We start from the raw sequence: 22,391 nt of genomic DNA, 5'->3' as shown, positions 1-22,391 counted from the left end.
ACATAAATGATTCTTATCTCAAAGGCCTTACACACCTGGTGCAATAAAGCCATGTAACCTCGTCATATGTCAACATTGCAGCGTTGTAAACCTAATACATTGTGCTCAGAAGCCTGTGCTTAGAGAGTTTCTCCTTATTTCTATTTGGTATTGGGAGTTGGTTACATAGAGTTACATATGGCAAAAATGGAGTGAAACCTTTATTTTTTAAAAATAAAGCTGATTATTCTCAGTTTCTAAGATTATGACACATGAGATTGAATGGTTCCCTCATACTTAAATCTGTATGCATTGTAATGATTTTCTGAATGTGGGAAAATGCCCTTGTCTGTCTGTTCTAAGACTTCTTTGTCACACCTTGCGGCTCTGAAAATCAGACATATCTAAAATTGTTGTGTCATAGGATAATGGAGGTGTTGTTTTCTTACCTAGAGCCATGAAAAACTACTGACGCATCTCAAAATCATTGTTGCCTTAGACTTGATAAGCAGTGGTTGAATTTTTCAAGTTTTTGGAATTTGCATTCACATAGTTCCTTGTGATGTTGATAAAAGTTTGTGATGGAAAAGACACCTGGATAGTAGGAATATACTGCACTATTGGAAAGTATTAGCCTTTACTAAGGTATTCTAGTGTTTGCTTCAGATGCCTTTCTTTTTGTTCACACTGTTAGCTTAGTTTGGTGCTTTACGTTAAGCAGATTTCCTACTGGAATCTTCCATTGCAAGATATTCCAGAAGAGTAATAGCAAAATGGAGATCAAGAAGAGAAAAGGCTTGGGGTCCAAGGCAGGATGCAGTGTGCCCTGCCTTGTGAAGATTAGATGCAAAGGGAACCTGGGGGAAGTGGTAATAAAATACCATTTTTTTCTTTATTCACCTTTGCTTGTTCAGAAATGTTTCCTGCTTTGGCCTTAGAGTTGCCCAACAGCTACCTGAAAGCGCTGCCACCATTCTGTGGACGCAGGCAACACAAATGCTCTGACTGGAGCTTCCTTTTGCTCTGAAAATGTTACCCTGTTGTCCCTCCTTGCATATTATAGACCAAATACTGTTTGTTTTTCCTCTTAATGTTCTGCTTCAAAGTACACAATTAAAGGAGAGAACCAACTATTAGAGAATACGTTTTTCTACCAGGAACTATTGGTTATGTGTACATTTAAATGGAATGGTTTTTATAGGAGGGTGGAAACACCAGACAAATACTAAGTTTAGAAACTTTGCATACCTTTCTCTAAATTTTTAGGTAGACATTGGCTTAGTTGCTCCACTTTGAGTTTGTGTTTATTTCTGAAAGCAGTGATCTGTTTGTAGTATAAAATCATAGTGTGTATTCTTACTTTAACTTTCTGTTCTCTGAAATCACTGAAGTTACATGCTCTTGATCAGTTTATCCATGCTCTTTAGCGTTGGAAGGTCTTAGCTACTCTGCAGTTAAGTAAGTCCCCAAAACCTATTTGGCTTACATATTCTATTTTAAGTAAGAACCTACTAAGAATTAAAGTTTAGGGGTCAACATTGTGGTGTAGCTCATTAAGCTGCCAATTGCTATGCTGGCATTCTGTGTGGCAACCAGTTTGAATTATAGCTGTTTCATTTCTGATCCACCTCCCTGCTGCTGATGGCATGGGAAAAGCAGTAGAAGTTGACCAAAGTTTTTGGGCCCCTGCCACCCACATAGGAGACCTGATTGAAGTGCTGGCTCCTGACTTCAGCCTGGCTCAGCCTGGGCCATTGTGGCCATTTAGGCAATGAACCTTTAGTGGGTGGAAGGTCTCTTGTAACTCTTTCAAATAAATAAATATTAAAATAATTCAAGTTTCACATTAAAGTATAGTTGATATTATTTTGAGCATAAAACTTGAATTGAGGGTTCAGTTCTACTCTCTTCTCTCCTGCCGCCTATAGAATTTTAGCTTTAATAAAGGGGTTTACCCTTAAAATATTCTGAACACAAGTTAGGAGATTTTTTAAAAATACCCTGAAGGCTGGTGGGGAACTACTGAAGCCAGTTTCTCAGAGATTCTTAAGCTTGCAAATTTCAAATTCTGTACAAAAACTTTCTATCTTTCTTGAATTATAAGCAGCTTTTTGTAAGTGTCACATTCAGGATGATTTCTTTAACTTATCCAATTTTGTAATTTTAGAATTTTAAAATAGCACTGTATTTTCATGTCTTTGAGTCACACTGCATTTTGAACTTTTTAAAACTATCTTGGGTCCCAAACCAAGCTGATTTGTGTTTTTGCTTATTATAATGCCTCAGTGAGTGGGAAGTGGGGGACACTGTCTTAATGAAGTAAAGGTAATCATCCTTTTACTCCTCTGTGAGTATTTTATGTGGATACTCAGTTTTGTATATTTTTGACAAAAAGATAATGCCAAGTATTGTAGAATAGCCACTGTTTATAAAATAGCAATTATATAATTCATGTTTAACTTATGAAGAGTTTTTTTTTTCATCCTGAGCTTGTTTTCTCTTCCTTCAGAGGATGTACTGAGTAAAGATGCTGGGGAATGTGCAATATGCCTTGAAGAACTGCAGCAGGGAGACACCATAGCACGACTGCCTTGTCTATGCATATATCATAAAGGGTAAGTTTCTTTTTATGTTAACAAGGTGATAGTTGACTAAAAGCTTTTCTCGCTTGTAGATAGGACTGAGAATATTTTTTCATTCAACAACTTCCCCTTCTTTCTGTGTGCATGTACATACACACAAACATATAGACCCCTTAAAAATGGCCTTTTGTTCCTGCTGGAACTAAGACTTGAACCCATGTCTGTTTGTGTGTCAGAGGCTACCATTTGTAAGTATTTTGCTATGACAAAGGCATTGTCCATAGCTTCTTCAGCAGCTTGTGTAAATCTTGTGACAGCTTCATTTTATAACTGAGGAAATTAGCTACGGGACGGTAAGGAATTTCTCCAAGATTCTATGCTTAGAAAATAGTAGAGCTAAGATCTGATTTTTTTGTATAGTCTTCTTGCTTTCAGATTGGTAAAGGAATATTTTCATATCAAAACAATACAGTGGGTAAGGTGTTTGGCACAGTGATTAAGATGCCTGCATCCCATCTTTAAGTACCTGGGTTTGAGTCCTGACTCTGCTTCCAATTCCAGCTTCCTAGCTAATGCACACCTGGGAGGCAGCAAGTGATAAAGGCCATGGGTCCCTGCCACCCACATAGGAGACCTTGGTTGAGTTCTGACTCCTGGCTTTAACCTTTCTCAGGCTTAGCTGTTGAGGGCATTGGAGGGCGAGTTAGTGTGCATAAGATCTTTGTCTCTCTGTCTTTTGAATAAATTAAAGATTAAAAAAAATTTTTTTTAAATTGAGAGTAACTGGGAAATAGAATAGGAAACAAACTTAGACTTGTGGGGAAATGAAGTACAATTTTGCTTAAAGGTGATAGTATAAGAAAGCATACAGAAAACAGAGTGAAACACAAAGTAAGGAGGAAAAAGCAAATCCAAATATATTAGTAATTCTAATAAATCTAATAAACCAGGCAGACTTGCCAATTTGAGAAGTTGGAATATGTTATTGATAAGAAACACATAGGTTATAGAAAAATATGAAAATGAAAGGACCAAAAACTGTATCATGGTAAATACTAACAAAAAGAAAACTTGACAAAACTAAATTAACATCAAAGTAAACTTTATGTCAGAAAGCACTTTTAGAGTTAGACTCATTATATAATGATAAAAGTGTATTAAGTTCATTGAACTTTGTGTTAAAGGTATCAGTAAGATTCCTGTATCACTTATTGGAGTTCCTGGGTTTAGCACCTGCCGATGCAGCCATTGGAAGGAACGAGTGGAACAGGTCAAATGATTGGGTGCTTACCACCCTCATGAGAGGCCCACAGAGACAGTCTGACAAATTCTAGCAGATACCCAAAGAGCACCATGTTAGCAATATTACATTCCTTCCAAAAAAAAAGTAGAAATCTGTCTCACTGCTTGATATACCCGTTCCCCATTTCACAGTGCCTGGTTGTGGGTCCCTAACTCCACTGTTTCAGCTTCCTGTGGATGTATGCTGAGGGAGGCAGCAGATAATGCCACTCATTTGGAATATGTGGATTGAGGGTCCTGTCTCTGAATTTCCAAACATGGATTCTGGAGTTGGCATGCCCAGGATTTGTCCCCACTTCCACTCACTCCGCTTATTTACTGTGTGCTGTTGGTCAAATCACCTAGGTTTTTTTTTTTTTAATCAGTCTGAAATGACAACAACAGTAATGATTTCATAGAAATAGAAAAATTGAAGCAAATTAGATTTTGGAACTGAGGCTGGACTTGTGGCACAGTGGGTTAAGCCTCTCATCGGGATGCTTGCATTCCATATTAAATTGCCTCTGCTTCCAGTCCAGCTTTCAACTATTGCACCTGGGAAGGAGCAGATGCTGGTTTAAGTGTTTGGGTCCCTGTCACATAAAAGACCTGGATGGAGTTCCTGGCTCTCAACTTCTGCCTGTACCAACCCTAGCTATTTGGGGCTTTGGGGAGTGAGCCAGCTGATGGAAGATATCTCTCTCTCATCTCTCTCTCTGACTTTGCCTCTCAAATAAATAATAAAACTTTAAAAAGCTTGGAATGTGCTAGGACCTAATAAATGTTGTAAAATGTTTGCTGAGTGGATTAAAAATGATTTATTAGTGATGGTATGATATAAGGAAAGATCAGATTGCTCAGCAAATGATATTTATCAGTTGGTTATTATATGGAAAATAGTTGAATCCCTATCGCACATTTGAAATGAAAATCAATTTCAAGCTGACTGAATATATACCTATAAAATGAAACCCTAAAGTGACATGGGAACAAAAAGCAGGGCACACACACACGCGCGCGCACGCGCACACACACACACACACACACACACACACACACACACACACACACACACACACACAGTCAGGGGAAAGGGAGGAGGTCTTCCATCCATTGGTTTATTCCCCAAATGACCTGAGCTGGACTGATCCAAAGAGCTAACAGTTTCTTCTGGGTCTCTCTGTCCTGTAGGTACAAGGGCCCAAGGCTTGATCCATCTTTTTCTGCTTTCCCAGTTGTATTACTAGGGAGCTGTATTGCAATGGGGCAGCCACCCTCCACAATGTGGACTCCAAGGAATTATTTTTGTCTAGGGTACATCCTTACCATCCTCAAAAAAACTTGAAAGGTTGATAAATTTGACTATATTACAACTTAAAAATTAGACTTTTAACATCTCAGGAAAGTAACAAACTAGACTGGATTGGGTGTATTTATTAAACATACTTACTGAAAGTTTTGAATAAAAAATATTCTTTAAGTAACTTTTTTGGTAATACCTTTGTAGTAGCTTTTTTAGAGTAGCTATTCAAAAAGCAAGTTAAAGAAGAATGTTATTCACTGTAACACATAACTTAAAAAGTGATTAATTTGAAGGATGGAGATATGGAGAGCTCCCATCTGTGTGACCCCCTCTCTGGGGTGTTCTGTCCAACAGGTCGTGAGACCACCAAAGGGTGAGGCAGCAGTGCTCTTCTGCAGCAAAAACACTGGAGACAAACTGGTGAAGAATGTCCGTTTATTTGAGAGAAGTCACAAGCTTTTATAGGAGAAGTGCTCAGTCAGAAGGACAGTCCTGACAGAACAATAACGTTATGACTTGCTAATAGACATGTCTGTTATGGATGCTCCAATGAAGTTAAAGGTCAGGAAGCACAGGAAATTTTATTTCAGGGAGGCTCGTTAACTGCTGAAAAACAGGATGAATGTAACATTGGACTTCCTAGAATTGTTTACAAAGAAAGTCCTAGCAGAGTAGGCAAGAGAGACTGGGGTGCAACCCATGGCTCTTATTGCATGCCCAGTGAACAGGCCATGTTGGGGTCTGTTAGCTAAGGGCACAATGTGCCATGTGCCTATTGCCTCCAATATGGGCTAGGCAGGTGGAGATCCAGGGGCGATCTCCCGCAGGCCCCAAATACCTGGTGTGTCAAGAACCCAGTAGGGCTCAGAAGGGGCACAGAAACTGGAGCCAGGAAAGTTAATCTAGGTTTCCCAAATGGCAGGATCCCAATTATTTGAGCCATCACTGCTGCCTTCCAGGATCTACATATTGGGAAGCTAAAGGCAAGAGCCAGAGCCAAGTTTTGAAGCTGAGTTTCTTTGATATGTGACACAAATGCCTTATAACCACTAGGCTAAACTCTTACCCCTTATCTAAAATTTTAAGCATACAAATAGTACTATATATTGCTTGGGAATGTACACATATACAATTACAGGGTTTTTATAAAGCCTGACAATAAAAAGCACCAAAGTAAGAATAATGAGTTCTTGGTGTGCTAGGAGAAGGGATATAGTATTTGAAATAACCAATGAAAGTATTTTAAAGTGTAACACATTTGGGACAATAGTAGTTTATGTCAAAAGGACTTGGAATTTTAAATGATTCTTATCTCATTATGTGCCTGAATTACATGGTAAAAGAATAAGTACTGATTTCAGATCGCATGAACACTGTTATGAATTGATCAGCTATCTGAAGTATTTTGTTCAGTTCTCAGCACCTCAAGAAGTGTTTGGGGAGAGCAGAGACTTCTGAAGCCAACTGGAAGAGGGCAGACTGGAAACAGTGTCTTACACCAAATGGAGGATGCCTTTAGAAAACAAAAGTCTTAGTGAACATAGAAATTGTAACAACAATGTGCCTTTTTCTGGAAGCTAGGACTTGAGCTTAGGCACTCTTGTGGGTGTCCCGAGGGGCAACTTAAGCACTGCCCCCATCTACGTGTTCTACCTACCAAACCAACTGGGCAGGTTATGACAATGATAAATACAAACTTTCCTTTTCAGTATATTAACTAAGCCTACCACATGTGAATTTGAAGTGCATAACCAATGAAAATGTAGACTAGTTTGAGTTTTACTTGCGGATTAACTCTTGGGCAAGTTACTTAAACTTTGAAGACCTTGGTTTTAGTCATCTGTCATAGCCTGTGATTTAGATCTTGGTGCTCTATGAAAGTTTCTGTGTTGTACAGCAGTAGAGTAGCCACTAGCCATATTGTTGTGCATTTGAAATGTGTTTATTGTGACTGAGAAACTAAAAGTTTTATTTTATTTTGTAACATATTTAAATGAGCACCTAGAACTCTTGTCTGTTGCATTGGATGGTGCGGATTTACAGCGTGGATGATTTTATGTACCTTAACATTTAGTTTTTAATAAGATCATGAGCTACTTCATAAGTGCAACTTGTGGTGTTTGTGTGTGTATACATTGCCAGGTAGGACAGAACATGCTCAATAATAATATACAGTCTTTTAAGATGATTTTAAATTTATGATACAAACAGTTGATATGTGTGCATTAAATGAATTTTGCAAAGAAAAATATCCAAATGCATTTACTTTTGCATGTTTGTAAAGGGGTAGTCCTTCAGATTGTTGTTTTTGAAATAGTTCTCTTTGAAGTTTAAAATAATTTATAGTTTAATTTTATGCAGATCTTTAGTGGCTTACAGTATTCAAAATGTAATAAGCATACTGCTTTCTTTTACTTATATGTGCCAATGCTAAAAATACAGTTTTGGCAAAGATACAGTAAGTTGAGAATTGTTCTTATGTCTGTGGCCATACTACCCTGAATGCGCCTGATCTCGTCTGATCTCGGAAGCTAAGCAGGGTCGGGCCTGGTTAGTACTCGGATGGGAGAATTGTTCTTATGACTCATGATATTAATAATTAGCATGCATATTTTCATTTTTTTCTGGGTTTGTTCTTTTCTAGGTGTATAGATGAATGGTTTGAAGTAAATAGGTCTTGCCCTGAGCACCCTTCTGATTAAACATTGATTCCTGTTTTATAGGTAATTCTTTCTTTCTTTTAATTGCTTTTTAAAAAGTGTTATCTTAAATCAAACATTCTCAGCCATTGCTTGTATTCATTCATTTATTCACTGAGGTGAGTAAGAATGTATGAATGTGGGTAGGTGTGTTCCTATTGATTACACTATTATACAGAAAATTCACATTCAAAACTACACTTTAAAAAATTCTTTTGATTTGTAAGTAGAATCAGATATTGAGTAACTTTAACAATCTTGGTATTCCAAGATTGTACTTTCTAATAGTTTTAATTCAATACCGAAAAAAGCCCATGAAGTACATCTGATGATCTTACCTTCCCAATGACATACCTGAGGATGTGAATAGTTAAATTCTGTGATTTTAATGTTAAATATGTAGTTTTTGGCATGTCATTCATTCCTCAGAATGGTTTAAGAAAAATAAAAAAGGAAGTAGGTTGCACCAAGTGTTCAGCATCATGCAGTTAGGAAATGAAGTACAAAATACAGTTTAAAAAAAAAGTTTTAAAAAGGAGGAAGAAGAAGGAGTCAAACCACATATTCTTATCCATAACTTCCTAGCTATGTTCTCTGTTATGTAACGTGATCCTAATCATTTAGTATTGTAATGTGCTGGTCATCGCGCTAAGCTTTTTACATCACTAGTAATTCATTTAGTTGTCATTACAACCCTTTGATCTCAGCACTATTTCTATTGTTATACAATTGAGGAAATTCAGTATAGTAAACGTAAGAAACTTAGCTTGTCAAGCTCACATAGATGGATGGGAGTTAAGCATGTATCCTGCCTCTAAGGTTGTTTCCTTAGCACCTTTGGGAATTAGGTAGAAGTTTACCTTCAAAAAGTATGTCACTGATTCATTCAGTTGAGTCATCCACTTTTATATCTTCAACGTGTAATAAAACACTTTTCTATATAGGGGAGAAAATGAATCCTAAAGCTGAGTAAAGAATTTGTTTTGTTTTTTTGATTTCGTCTTTGGTTCTGCGCTATCTAAAAATGTTTTGTGAATTGAATAGCATCTCTTGAGAATTGCTTTTTCTCAAATTTCATGAAGCAAATGAAATAGCATCGTTTAGCTTTGAAAATAATAAAGCTTTTAATATATGACTTGTTAGAATTATAAGCCTGTTTGGACTATCCTAAAATCCGCAAAATTTAGTAAAAATCATGCTTGAATACTGTTAGTGGCTAAATATAAAAATGAAAATAGACAGAGACAGCTGAATAGTACCCTATAGACATTTTAAGGTGTATAGCAGCCGGCTGTGTTTATATTAAAATTGAGATGTCAATGAAATAGTTACAGAGTATGGATAAGAACGTACATTTTCTAACATATTGGTCACTCAATACCATATCAATTAACTTCATGATGTTGTAAATTTGTATGTTTCTTTCCTGTTGTTGAAGTTGTGTAGTGGCTTTTCACTGGATGGGGTGATATTCTGCCAGCTCTACTTTCAGACCAAGGATGGTCTCCCAATGAATCTGTTGAACTTATCTGGACAATAAGATGCTGGACTCTCTGCATGGTTCATGCCCGCAATGAAGGAATCATGACTGGTTATGAACTGTACTACTGTAACAATATGGAGGAATTCAATATATGGGGAGAGCTTAGGGAGGGTTTGAGGGAATCCCGCAGCCTATGAAACTGTGTCATAAAATGAAATAATAAAAAATAAAGAAATAAAGCTTAACTTATTCTCTTCCAGTGTGTGAAAAGCTTTTCAAAAAAAGATTTATTTTAATTTTTATTGGAAAGTCAGATATACAGAGTGAGGAGAGAAAGAGAGAAAGGAAGATCTTCCCTAAAATGATTCACTCCCCAAGAGGCTACAGTGGCTGGAGCTGCAGCGATCCGAAGCCAGGAGCCCAGAGTCTCTTCCAGGTCTCCCACATGGGCGTAGGGGCCCAAGGCTTTGGGTGTCTTCCACTGCTTTCGCAGGCCATAAGCAGGGAGCTGGATGGGAAATGGGGCCACTGGGATTAGAACCGGCACCCATATGGGATCTGGCTGTGTGTAAGGCAGCAACTTTAGCCACTAGGCTACCACACTGAACCCATGAAAAGCTTTTATGAGAAAACCTGCAGAAAAAACATAAAAGATTGGGCTTTCACATTGAGGCAAGACGTTTTAGCCGATCTTAAGTTGTTTGAGCATTTGTGCTCTCCACCAAGATGGTTACAGACAGCAGTCTGCAGAATGCCTGAGATGAAAGGTGGAGCGCTGGAACATACAGCATCCTGAGGTCTGGTCCTGGGTTTTGCTTTGTTGCCTTTGGTTTGGGTAGCTCTTGCTCTTCAACTTGAGAATGTAGTTCTTGAGGTAATAACCACACTCCAGTAGCTCTGTTGTCCAATTAATGAGGATGATTTAAGCATGTAACAGGTATTAACAGGTGGGAATACTGACAAAGAAGATTTGAAGTAACAATGTCAGCCATGGCCATGGAAATGAGAACTGCCCCTGAGGGAAGACCTCTCACGACAGCAGTAATTTCTGAGAGCCTTAGGAAGTTGCAGGTCTCTGAAGACTATCAGCTTCGCACCTTTTACTACTGTGCATTGACTCCCATCATACCTGACGCACTCTTGAGTAGGAATTGCAGAGCAATTGCTGGCAAGAGCCTACAGTAGTGGGGTGATATTTTCAATCTGTGTGTACTCTGTGTTTCTATTTACTGTAGAAAAGGTTTTTGAAGAATAGGATGCTTTGGAATGCCTGCAGTGTCTTGCTGTGCCTGGGAAGGCAGCAAAGGACAGCCCACGTGTTTGAGCCACTGCACTCAGATAGGAGAAACAGAGGAGGCTCCTGATTGCTGGCTTCCGCTGGGCCCAGCTCTGGCCACTGAGGCCATTTTGGGAGTGACCAGTGAATAATGGATAACTCTCCCTCTAACTCTGCCTTTCAAATAAATAAATAAATATTTCTTAAAATCTTAAAACTAAAGATTTTGTGGATATAGGATGTCTTGACTCAAATTTTTTGCTTCTGTCATGATTGTTCTTGTTAAATGATAGGTTTTTTTCCTGTCCCTTTGCTGTCCAACCAATTACTGTATATAGCAGCATACAAGTTTAATGAAAGTTCAGTGTTGTTGGGCCCAGCATGGTAGCCTAGTGCCTAAAGTCCTTACCTTGCACCAGGATCCCATATGGGCACTGGTTCTAATCCCAGCAACCCCACTTCCCATCCAGCTCTCTGCTTGTGGCCAATGAAGGCAATCGAGGATGGCCCAAAGCCTTGGGCCCCTGCGCCCACATGGGAGACCCGGAAGAGACTCTGGGCTCCAAGTTCAAATTGGCTCAGCTCCAGCCATTGCAGCCTCTTAGGAGTGAACCACTGGACAGAAGATCTTCCTCTCTGTCTCTCTTCCTCTCTGACTTTCCAATAAAAATAAAATTCAATGTTAAGATAATAAACCAAAAAAAAAAAAAGAAAGTAGCTACAAAGCCCAGCATTTTTTATGTCTACCACCATAGAGGTTTAATGAACAATCTGAAGTAGAGATGCATAGATGCGAGAATATCTGAGGTCTTGATCAGTTAGGAAATCATCTACTAGCTTTCTTTTTGCACTTTGTAGTTACTTGGAGACGTAAGATTCAGTGCACGTGTATTTGCATCTTGTGTTCTCTGCTCTGAGGTAGTCTTTGTTGTGGGTCAGTGACTCTGATGTCTGTTTTAAGCTTTGATTGGTCTTTTTTTTTGTCTTGACCTGTTTTGCAGGATGCTAATTTTATAGTTTCTGGGATTGTGAGAATATGAGAATATAAGTAACTAAAGCAGTGTTTATGGAGCTTTGAGTATACGTTTTAGTTTCTATTACTAGTGTCAATACTGCTTAAACTAATTACGCCTGTTTTTTTTTTTTTAACGCAGGTTTTCTTGTCTTTTCAAGATACTTGAAAAATCGAGAGGATGTGAAAATCTGGATAACAAGATTGCAGGCCTCCTCAGCCGGACACAGTGATACAGACAGCGGTGCAGGCAGGTGATTGTGCCTCCAGACAGGACACTTAGCCCAGAACTCAGCCCCAAACACACAGAGCAAGGACGCACAGGGGCTCTGGCAATGCTGCACATCCGTAATAGTCATCCACATAGGTAACACTGAGAAACATTTTGTATTCAGACGCCAAAGTTAACTGCTTTCCAAGTTGATTTACCTTTTATTAGGTTGTCTAGAGCTGCGCACCTGGTTGTGTTTTGGTTTGTTCTCCTTTTCTACTTTGGGGGTCTGTGTTTTCCCAGTGTAATGTTTCTGTATGTATCTATTCTTAAGCTGAAAGCCACATAATTCTTATAAATTAAAGTCTTAAATGTGAAACTGAGAAATGTAATCAAGCAGTAAAACGTTCTCTGAATGTAGAGTATGATCTCAAGTTCTTCCATTTTTCCCCCAAATAGTGGAAAATGACTTCTACATAGGAAAGCTAAAATATGTTAATGTTTTTAAATTAAAGGTTTAATAGTATCAGAATGCAGTCCAAAGAGTAAATCAAATTACATAATCACATCTTAATTAAATGTGGAATTGTCTACTGAATTGTAGTTTATGAAATGTTGTTTCTTTTCCAAAGGAACTGCTCAGCAGTTAATCAGCCGTGAATCATCTTGCAGCTATGCAACTTTTTTCAGAAATATGAATTACCAATTTAAAGTACTGCCAGATAAAATAACTTTATTTTAACGGGTATTTTTTGTTTATTCTTTTCGTGTAATTATTTTATTATGTTTTGCATCTCCAGGCAGTTTTCCCACATTTTGGGCCAAGTGTTTGATTGTAAATTTAATAACTTATGAAAAGATTAAACTAAAATTTTCTGAAGTGGAGCCTGGAATAATTTGAGGGATATTTTGTATACTTTTAAAAATCAGAATTTAATTGTGATGCCAGGTTTATAGCAATTTTAATTTTCCAGATAATCTGGAGATTAGCATTTGATAAATGATTTTTAAAGCAAATATGATTTTGTGAATTTATAATTTATTAATGTGTTATTATAATTGAAAATGTTATAGAGGCTTTTAAATTAAGTCTTATATGGAAAGAAAATGTATTAAGCAACATTATGTGAATAAATATTCCCAATAATATATCTGAATTGTTAGAAGTACTGGAAGAGAGCTATCAGGGACATAGCAGTGTCTTTTTTTTAACATTGAAAATACTAGTAAGAAAGTCTTGTGTTTTGACGAAGGGGAAATGTTATCAGTGGTATTTAGGCGGTGCACTTTACTTGGTATAATTGGAAGTTGCACAGTATATTTCCGTATTTTAAGCTTTCTTTTATGTATTTAAGTATTTGCTTTTTTTTTTTTAATGCTGCTACTCTTCTGGATTTTTTCCTCTGTTGCTTCTGTTTCACATTTTTTAAAAGGGCAAGTACAGGAGCAACTGCTGCTACCCATACAAATTTGTATATTATAAATAATTAAAAGTTTTTAATTGCTGTCTGTGTGATTTTAGACTGGATAACATTTTCCCTACGGTTATGCTGTGAAATGCCTTTTGTTAATGCTGCAATTGCTAAGAGAATCCAAAACCTCCATTGTGACAGCTGACAGCACAGTTCCCATAGGTGCTTCTCAACTAGTTAGGGAAGATGTTCTTCCTCAAAGGAGCTATTCTTTTTGCTATGAAACCTTAATTTGAATCTGCTTTCTTTCACATTTTCAATTTTGTAGGCTTTCACACTGCTCCCCTCCCAAGTAAAACCTCTTAGATGTAAATAATTTGTTTTCTACTGCTGGTATATTGTTGTGATAATAATATTGGCATCTTCCTTTCAAAAGACACTGATTACAGCCATGGTAACCAACTGTTTGTATTCTCCCGGGAGTTGGTTTCTGATACAGTTGGCTAACTGTTGACTTGAGCTCACCTTTCCTTTTTGGCTTTGGATCAGTCTTACTAGTCAGCCTCTGTTAGTCATAGCCTTCTGTGCTGCAGCTGCTACAATAGAAGCTCCAGTGGTTTTAAAGAAAGTGCAGTGTTTGTCATGTCAGCTGCTACTTGATTATTATGTTTTCCTCAATCAGTATTTACTGAAATCTGTTTATAGCAATCTCTTTTTGTTGTTGAAATGTACAAGTTGGCATTTTTACCTTAAATTCCATCTCCAATGCCTTTCTGAAACTAACAGTGGAGAAATTAAAGAAAAAAAAAAGTTTGTAAAACCCAAGTGTTCCAAGTTTTAATCAAAGTTGTTATTCTTGAAATTGTAAGTAGTACTCTACATAATGTCACTTCTAATATTTCCAAATCTATATGCAGATACAGAATAGTGTAAGAAAGACATAGGCTCATGTTATATGTTTAAATAGCTGGAATTTTGGACAACTAAAATACTATAGAGACACACAGTAAACAGTGAGTAACCTGCAGATGAGATCCCGGGATCTATGGAAAGCAGTATGTCCCCAGATTTCACTTTTGTGCCACTCTGCTTCCGTTATGGAATTATTGCCAATTTTGACTCATCTTACTTTGGCTGGGCCCTTTTAGAAATTTGGACTTGGCCATAATGTTCTAGAATAAATTGTTATTTTACCTTTGGCTGTTTGCCAGAGAAACAGAGTAAACATAGTTTTCATTATGTTTCTTAGATTTGGTTACAAATCAGATTATAAATTGTGTTTTAAGAACAATGTTTGTCTCTGAAATAGAAACAATAATTTTTTATAATTGACTTTTTTGTGATAGCAAAAACAAGATTTAAAGTTATGTTAACTTTGGGTTATACACAGCTTTTACTTTGTTAATGCACATTTTATAGTTCTTTTAAATGTTATGCAATTGTTTCCTTTTTCACCCACCAGTCCAAAAATGACTGACAACCACCTTCAGCACATTTATAGTATGTCTTTTGTAAATATTTCAGTTTGAATCAGTCCATAAAAGTGGAAGATTCTTTTTCAGAGCTTGTTTGACTCAACAGCTATGTTTTAATGTTTGGATATAGTGAAGCTTAAGAGCATTCGTGATATCATAGCAAGACATAAGGATAGATATTCCTATAAATGAAAGATTGTAAATTCTATGTAAATATTGCTTAGTTTGGTGCACTGACTTGGAAAGTGAAAGAGGAAAATTTTCCCAGTGTAAGATACATTGGAGCAAAGCAGGAGACTGTTTAAAACTCAAGAATATGATTGAATTAACATAACTTGACATGCATACTGTTCATTGATGATGTTGTCTAAATCATCTTATTCTTTCACAGAGGAAATTTCCTTATCAATCAGATTGTCAGGAACTATCTAAAACTACACAGAAGCCAGTGGTGCCTATGTGAGTTATATGAGAACTCTGCTCTCTAGATCATAGGAAATCTGTAGTTCATCTGGGCCATTTTCTTTCCATTTTGATTTATTCTGAGAGGAGCTCTGTATGTGCTGACAGTGAATGATTAGATGTGAAGAATCCCTTATGTACAGCCATTTTCTTAGTTTAAAAATTAGCATGTCAGTATCTTATCTTTGATTCATTCCCCTTTTGTCTCATTCTATTTACTTGGGGGGTGGGGTATGTAACTTCTGTCATCTTTGCTATGTTGTGAATAGCAGCAGTTAAATTGTCTAATTTACTATCTGCTTGCTTCTTCTACCCAGGTCTTTTCTTTTTGAAACTAAGTTGCTCTTGGTTTTCTTTAGAGGGAATTGCTATTTGATCTACTCTTAGTAGTGATTCATATTCAGGAACAGCTGGTAAGGCTTTTAGTGATAACTTACCAAGATAGTACTTTGAACACAGTATTGTGAATGTCTACTTGAGACAAGAAGCTGAATACTGTTCGTATATTTCAGGATTCTTTTGTTAAATGAGAAGTACCTTGTCTCCTAAGTCAACTGCTTCTCTGTGGAAAGTAAATGGCATTGAAGACAACCAAATGTGGTAATATTTAGTGTTAGTTGAGACTGCAGCATTACTGTAGTTAAGTTGGTTATTTTCAGATACTTAAATTATTGTTGACTTTAGATCAATAATTAATAATTGAGTAGATTTTGGTTGGTTGTTTCCTGAGAGTCAGAGAACAGCGTAACATAAATTAACACCCCCCTATATAAAAACAGAAAAAAATGGAAGTGACGTTGCAGTCTTTATTAACCAACTGTTTCTCAGCTCTGCCCTGCACTGAGAGGCCCCTGTCAAGACCCAAGTCTTGGCACCGGAAGTGTCTAAATTTTGCTATTGCTAATTCTTTGTGCTCGTCTGTTCTGATTTGGTATGCTAAAGTTAAATAGGTACTGAAGATTTATGTTTTTAGCTGTATGCTGTGATCAGTAAACCTGGTGCCAGAATCTTAAAAGATGTACTTGCCAGGTGATAGCTTTTTAAGTATCTGTGTGCGTATAATGCAGTGACCAGACCCTGTGGGGAGATGCAGAAGAGATTTTAGAATTCAGTGATGGCACAGATAATCAGTTCATTACATTTTATTTCTTTTCAGTGGGTTTTTGAGTTTCAGTGTCTAAAAATTATGATAATAATAATTATTTCCTCTGTTGCTTTATTTGTGGTTTCCAAAACTCTGCTGTAATTGTTTCCTGATTTTCTCTATTAGACAAGTATTTTCCTGATAAATAAGATATCAAAAGCATCAATCACCAGAAATTAAGAAAATGTATCAGGACTAGCTTGTTTTGATATGTTCTAAAGTCAAGTGGAGCAACTCATTATTTACATTTTAATAAATAAAAATTCAAAATGATCTTGCTAAATTATCCCATTATTTAGATATAGAAAATAAAAGAATTCTTTGAAGGAAATTTGTCATAGTCCTACCTATGTCTAGAAGTTGACATTACAATAAAACTGACCAATATCTCAATACTGAAGAGTCACCATAAATCAGTTGATGTCATGGCTTCTTTATTTTTCTATATACTTCATGATAAAGTTGATTCCAAAATTATTTAAATTCTGTAACAACCTAAAAAATCTGTAGTAGCAATGAAAAAATAGATCTTTGTTCATCACTTTAACTCTAAGTAAAGATGTACTTTGAAATTCTATACAAGTTTTTGGAAATTTTGTAATTGAAATGTGTTTGGAGAGCTTTTAAGTTTTCGGAGATGATCTAGTGCATAATTTTAGCTTTTAAATTTAGGTAACATTCCATTATGTTTTTAAAAGAAGCATAATCTTTTGAAGCATAGCTTTTACGATATAGGCGGTATTAAGGCTTGCATTAAAGTGGTGGAGAACATGGATTCTGGAGCCAGACAGCCTGTCTTAACCAGGCTTTAGGCAGGATGATTTCCCTGTGCCTTACCTTTTTAAAGGAGATAATAATTCTGTTTTCTACGTCAGTAGTAAATGGAAAGATACTTATGTACAAGACCAGACACATGGGAAATACCTAGTGTTAGTAGCTAGTAGAAATAGTAGAGATATATGTACCCGTTTATGAACAATTTTTGTTAGTTTCTGTAATCATAAGTTGTAGTAGTAATACTTAGACTCTAATTGGTGTATATAAAGAGGCCTAGATGTAACAGAGAACATTATAGGTTCTGATACCTGCTGGTACTGTAGCCTGGTGACTTTACTATTTTATCAACTGCACATTGGACACTACTTGATTCTGTGGACTGCAGCTGACTAGAATACAGCAATGACATATAAATGACTGTGTATGGAAGATAACATAATCTATGATAAGAGATAGATACCAACTGTTGTGAAGGTGTAAAGCAGAGTTACCAAACTCAGACTAGGCAACAGAATGATTAAACTCTAAAAATGAAAATAAAACAATAAAACGTCATAGCTCTACAGTATGTGGATAGAGGAACATAACATATGAAGTAGAAGTTTGGAAAGGATATTCACATACAGAAGTATGATAAAAAAAAATAGTCTTAGTTAATATGTCTAGAGAGATCAACAAACAGCAAATTGTGAAGAAATGAGTATGTCAAATTGAGTAAGAAAAAGATTTACATTCTGCTTATAGAGGGATGTGAGTGAAGGCAGAGAAAGCTGTTAGGAAGGAAGGTTACAGTGTTTCAGGCAAGATGATGAGAGACTGAATTAAGACAATGGCACTGGGTAAAGCAGAGAAGGAAGGAAGTAAAGATTTGAGGGGTAGAATTGACTCACCTTGGCAGTTTGAATTTAAGGAATCACAGTCTGGTTGTTCTTTCTCAGTATCCTGAAGGGTTGAATCTACCTAGAAAAAGGTGATTATCCTAGTAGTATCTTCTAGAGACACAGATAAGGAACACAATTCTAAAGCGAAAAAACTGAATCTTAAATGGAGATACCAGAGCGGGGCAGATCCTTCAGAAAGAAACAAGACAGGGGCTAGTTGGCAAGTTGTGAGAAAGTAAGGCATGTGGTGTGTGTGTGTGTGTGTGTGTGTGTGTGTGTGTTAAGAGGGTCTGTAAATGAATGGGGAATGATTTACACTAAGCTAGTTCAGTAACAGCTGGCTTGGTTAGTTGCTGTTGATCGCCGTCTGGCTGTTTACACCATTAGAATGGGGTTGCTTACATAGCTGTGATGTGCTTTGAGTCATTCTTAAGGTTTTCTCTTTGATAGATTTGTCCCATACCCTTTACATTATGCCATTCTTGTCAGATATTTGAGACAAAACTACTTTGGGAAGCAGGCCTTTATTTAAAGAAGTAGACATAAGGGCAGGTGGATCCTGCTGTCCTAACGGATGTTACTGTTAAGGTGGGTTGGGTCAGGCTAGGTAAGAGGAAGACTAAACGAAGTATATATTTTCTTGGAAATATGTGTGTTGCTGTGGACCATGTCATGGTTTCTTCTGCTTGGCAGAGGCTAGGAAATGAGGACTGGAGGAGCAGCACTGACTTTGGCCTATCTTTGTGGGTCAAGGAGACCACTCGCCCCACAGACTCGCTGAACCTAATACATGTTCACGGAAACACCACCCAAGCTTTCTGAGATTCTCTTGTAGATTATTCAAGACTGCCTTGACCAGGAATTCCTACAAAGGCCTGTGAGTGTAGTAGAGATGGAACACCTCAAAGGTCATCCTCACATTTGCTAAATATATCTAGATGGTTCAAGACTTGATTTCTCAGATCAAATGTATAAAAATAATATCTGCAGTACTCCAATGATGCTATAATTATAAAAATGAGTTAAGTTCTGTATATTGCCTCATTTGTATAATTATATTTTCCACAAACTTTTGAATTCAGTGTTTAGTGTTGTATAGAATTTTAGGGTACGTAACCAAAGATATATCTTTCAAATAAAGTCAGTTTGAGAGTCTAATGTTTTCTGACTGACTTGGTCATGTAATACCTGGGGTATTATTGGGTAACAAATGTAGACTGTACAGTGTTATCAGTGTAAATTTGCCTCAGAAAAATATCAAATAGCTGTCATGAACCTTTCACGATAACTTATTAGCACTTGAATTAAAACATGAATACATTTGTAGATGCTCAGATGATGTCAGTCAGGGATATCAGATGATACTAGTTAATCTTTTGTTAGAATTCAGACATGTGTAGTCCAAAGGAACACAATTCTAAAATGTTCTGTAAATTGAATATCCAAACTGTTGACATTTCAACATGTGGTCAGTACAGATGATCATGAGACCTGTTTTTTCAATATCTACACTCTAGCATGTATTTCAGTTGTGACATACCTCTATTCAGGGCTAAGATGTTTAAATGCTTAACCATCTTAAACGGCTAATTTCTAATGGGCAAAATTCTTTTGGGCAGCACAGGAGTAGATGAGGCTCCTCCAGAAAGTTCTGCCCACTCTTCTCTCTTTAAAAAAAAAAAAAAGGAAAAAGAAAAAGACGTATTTATTTTTATTGGAAAATCAGGTATACAGACTCTGATTTACTCCCTAAGTGGCTGCCAAGGCTAGAACTGAGCTGATCTAAGACCAGGAACCAGGAGCTTCTTCTGGGTCTCCCACAACGGTGCAGGGTCCCAAGGCTTTGGGCTGTCCTCAACTGCTTTCCCAGGCCACAGGCAGGGAGCTGGATGGGAAGCGGGGCTGCCAGATCATGATTCAGCACCCATATGGGATCCTGAGTGCATACAAGGCGAAGACTCTAGCTACCAGGCCAGGCCACCACTCTCCTCTCTGCATATTTCCAACGGCCTCTCCAATTTGTGGTTACTCTTGGGTCTCTTTTAAAGTTTATTTAACTACTTTTTAGCTGCCAGGAATAAACTGAAGCAGTTTCTCAGTTGTTTTTTTTGTTTGTTTGTTTTTTTCAGTGAGAAGTGTTGGAAAAGTCTTAATGGTAGTGGAATCTTTTGTCTATTCCCAAATAGTACTGTACAGATTATTGGTGAGAACACAGGGTTTGAATCACTAGCCAGTTTTATAGTTAGAAGTTGGTATATTGTGTGAGATTTTAGCCAGTTGATCAGTAAGAATTGTGGACAGTGCAGAAGAGTGGTTCTGGTCAAATTTGGTCCCTGTGCTGAGCTTTGCCAAGATATTTTCATAAGTATAAGGCTCTGATTTTCTGCCATGCCTGTGCTTAAACTATTGATTAAATTTGTCCATCATTCACCTTATTTACAAAGTTGAGACTCTTCTTAAGAGTCCAGTAGGAAAGGCACCCACCAGTAGTCAGTTTGAGTTATCTTCAGTAAGACGCTTTTCAGTTTGCCTCGGGATTCTGTGCTGATCTGCCATGCTGGATAGAGGTGCAGTAGAGGTTGGCCAGGAGTTTATCTGTGAGATTGGGCTACCTATGTGTAAGGTAGACCAGACACTCTGCTCTCCTTTGGGATTACCATAAGGCAGTGGTTTGCGATGACTGGCTAAACACTAGATCAACTCAAGAGGGAGGGATTACAGAGGAAGCTCTTCATGCACTCAAGTCTTTGACACTCTACCGCCGAAGTTTTGATTTTGATTATTCTAGTAAGATTCTGTTTTGCTAGCTAGTATGTACAGCCTAACTTGGATTTTCTCACATGTCCCAAAACAGAATGTTAACGCAAGAGCAGGTAAAGACACCACCAAGCATGCCTCAGACCTATCGACTAATTCTAACTACATTCCCTTTATTTCTGTTTCTTCCTTGCTTGAAATCTCCACTTTTTCACTAGAAAGCTGCTGTGATAACCATTATGCTTTCTTCCCACCTCTGATTCATAGGAGAACCTGCCTGTTCAGCCGCATTCTGATCTTTGATTTCACAGCAGAGTTTGTGTTTTACATATTCTCTCCCTCTCCTTCCTTCCTTTTCTTCCTCCTCTCCTTCTCCCCTTTTCCTCTCTTCCTCTTCACTTCTCCCCATTTCAAATAAATCTGTTTAAAAAGAGCTGGTAGATTCCTGGAAGTTCAGTTTGCTGCAACAAGCCAAGCCCTTTGGCTCCCAAAGCTCTTGTCTCCTGCTTTGAACTTAAACCTCAACTTTGACATTCAAAACTGAATAAAAATGTCTTCATTTATCCACTTTATTTTCCGCTAAGTGGCAACTACAAGCAGTCACTGACTGTACGCAGCAGAGAACACAAGAGGAATGGGAAAATGTAGCAGTTTAGAACTCAAATTCTGTTTCACTCAATCACTAGAAAGCCACTGAGGGCTAAATATGTAACTAACTTGTCTGCTTTTCATTTTTTGGAGTGGTGTTGATTGATCTTTTGAAATACTGTCATGCTGAAAAATGTGGTTTATTTGTTGCACACTGATGGAAGAGACCACAAAAGGCAGGCGTGTGCTCTGATGCAGAAGAAAAGGTAGTCCTGATCCTTTCGGAGCATAAGAGTTAGTATTCCTAAGATTGGTCAATTAAACTCAAACATACTTCACATGCATTTTATAGGTATTGCATGAGGCCTTCCACACATCCAAACAATTAGTGAAAAACTATTTAGCTAAGCATCTGGCAGTAGCTTCTTATCTTGTGCAAGACTCTGCCATGAGTCAGTGCAGGTAGAACAAAGGAGAAAGCAGAGGTCATTACTCTGAAGAGTAGAGTTGGACTAACGTTGGCCACCTAATGCTACCTGAGGGTTTGTCTCTGTTCAGAATCCTATTTTCTTCCATAAGAACTGAGTTGTTTTCTGACCAAGTTTTTTTCCTCACTGCTTTTTTTTTAAGATTTATTTTTATTATTTTTATTGGAAAGGCGGATATACAGAGAGGAGAGACAGAGAGGAAGATTTTCCGTCCAATGAGTCACTCCCCAAGTGAGTGCAACGGGCCGATGCTATGCCGATCTGAAGCCAGGAGCCTCTTCCGGGTCTCCCACACGGGTGCAGGGTCCCAAAGCCTTGGGCTGTCCTCGACTGCTTTCCCAGGCCACAGGCAGGGAGCTGGAAGGGAAGCGGGGCTACTGGGATTAGAACCGGCGTCCATATGGGATCCCGGGTGTGCAAGGCAAGGACCTTAACCACTGCGCCACTGCGCCAGGCCCCCTCACTGCTTTTTAAAAGCAACTTTATGAAGCTGTGGTCTGTATACAACAGAAAAATCCACTGTAAAGCATACAGCACTTGAGTGGTCACCACAACTAGAGGACGCTTCCATCAGCCCTCAC

General features: G+C 37.7%; 1 protein-coding gene across 2 annotated transcripts in view; it reads left to right on the top strand.

The window, feature by feature from the left end:
* Positions 1-19,647, top strand: part of ZNRF2 (zinc and ring finger 2) — a 79,975-nt gene extending 60,328 nt beyond the window's left edge. The window contains exons 3-5 of one of the 2 annotated variants that reach the window (XM_040964876.1): positions 2,489-2,594; positions 7,790-7,868; positions 11,777-19,647. In XM_040964876.1, coding sequence (XP_040820810.1) covers positions 2,489-2,594; positions 7,790-7,847 — 164 coding nt within the window. In that variant the 3' untranslated portion in view covers positions 7,848-7,868; positions 11,777-19,647. Of the gene's footprint in view, positions 1-2,488; positions 2,595-7,789; positions 7,869-11,757 lie in introns of both variants that reach the window. The other variant, XM_040964875.1, reaches the window with a different exon arrangement.
* Positions 19,648-22,391: the final 2,744 nt, after the last annotated feature.

The sequence above is a fragment of the Ochotona curzoniae genome, unplaced genomic scaffold, assembly GCF_017591425.1.
Source record: "Ochotona curzoniae isolate NIBS_2020 unplaced genomic scaffold, NIBS_Ocur_1.0 scaffold_3835, whole genome shotgun sequence".
Classification (NCBI taxonomy): Eukaryota; Metazoa; Chordata; class Mammalia; order Lagomorpha; family Ochotonidae; genus Ochotona; species Ochotona curzoniae.
The sequence above is the reverse complement of the archived record's forward strand: the minus strand, read 5'-3'. Positions and strand labels throughout refer to the sequence as shown.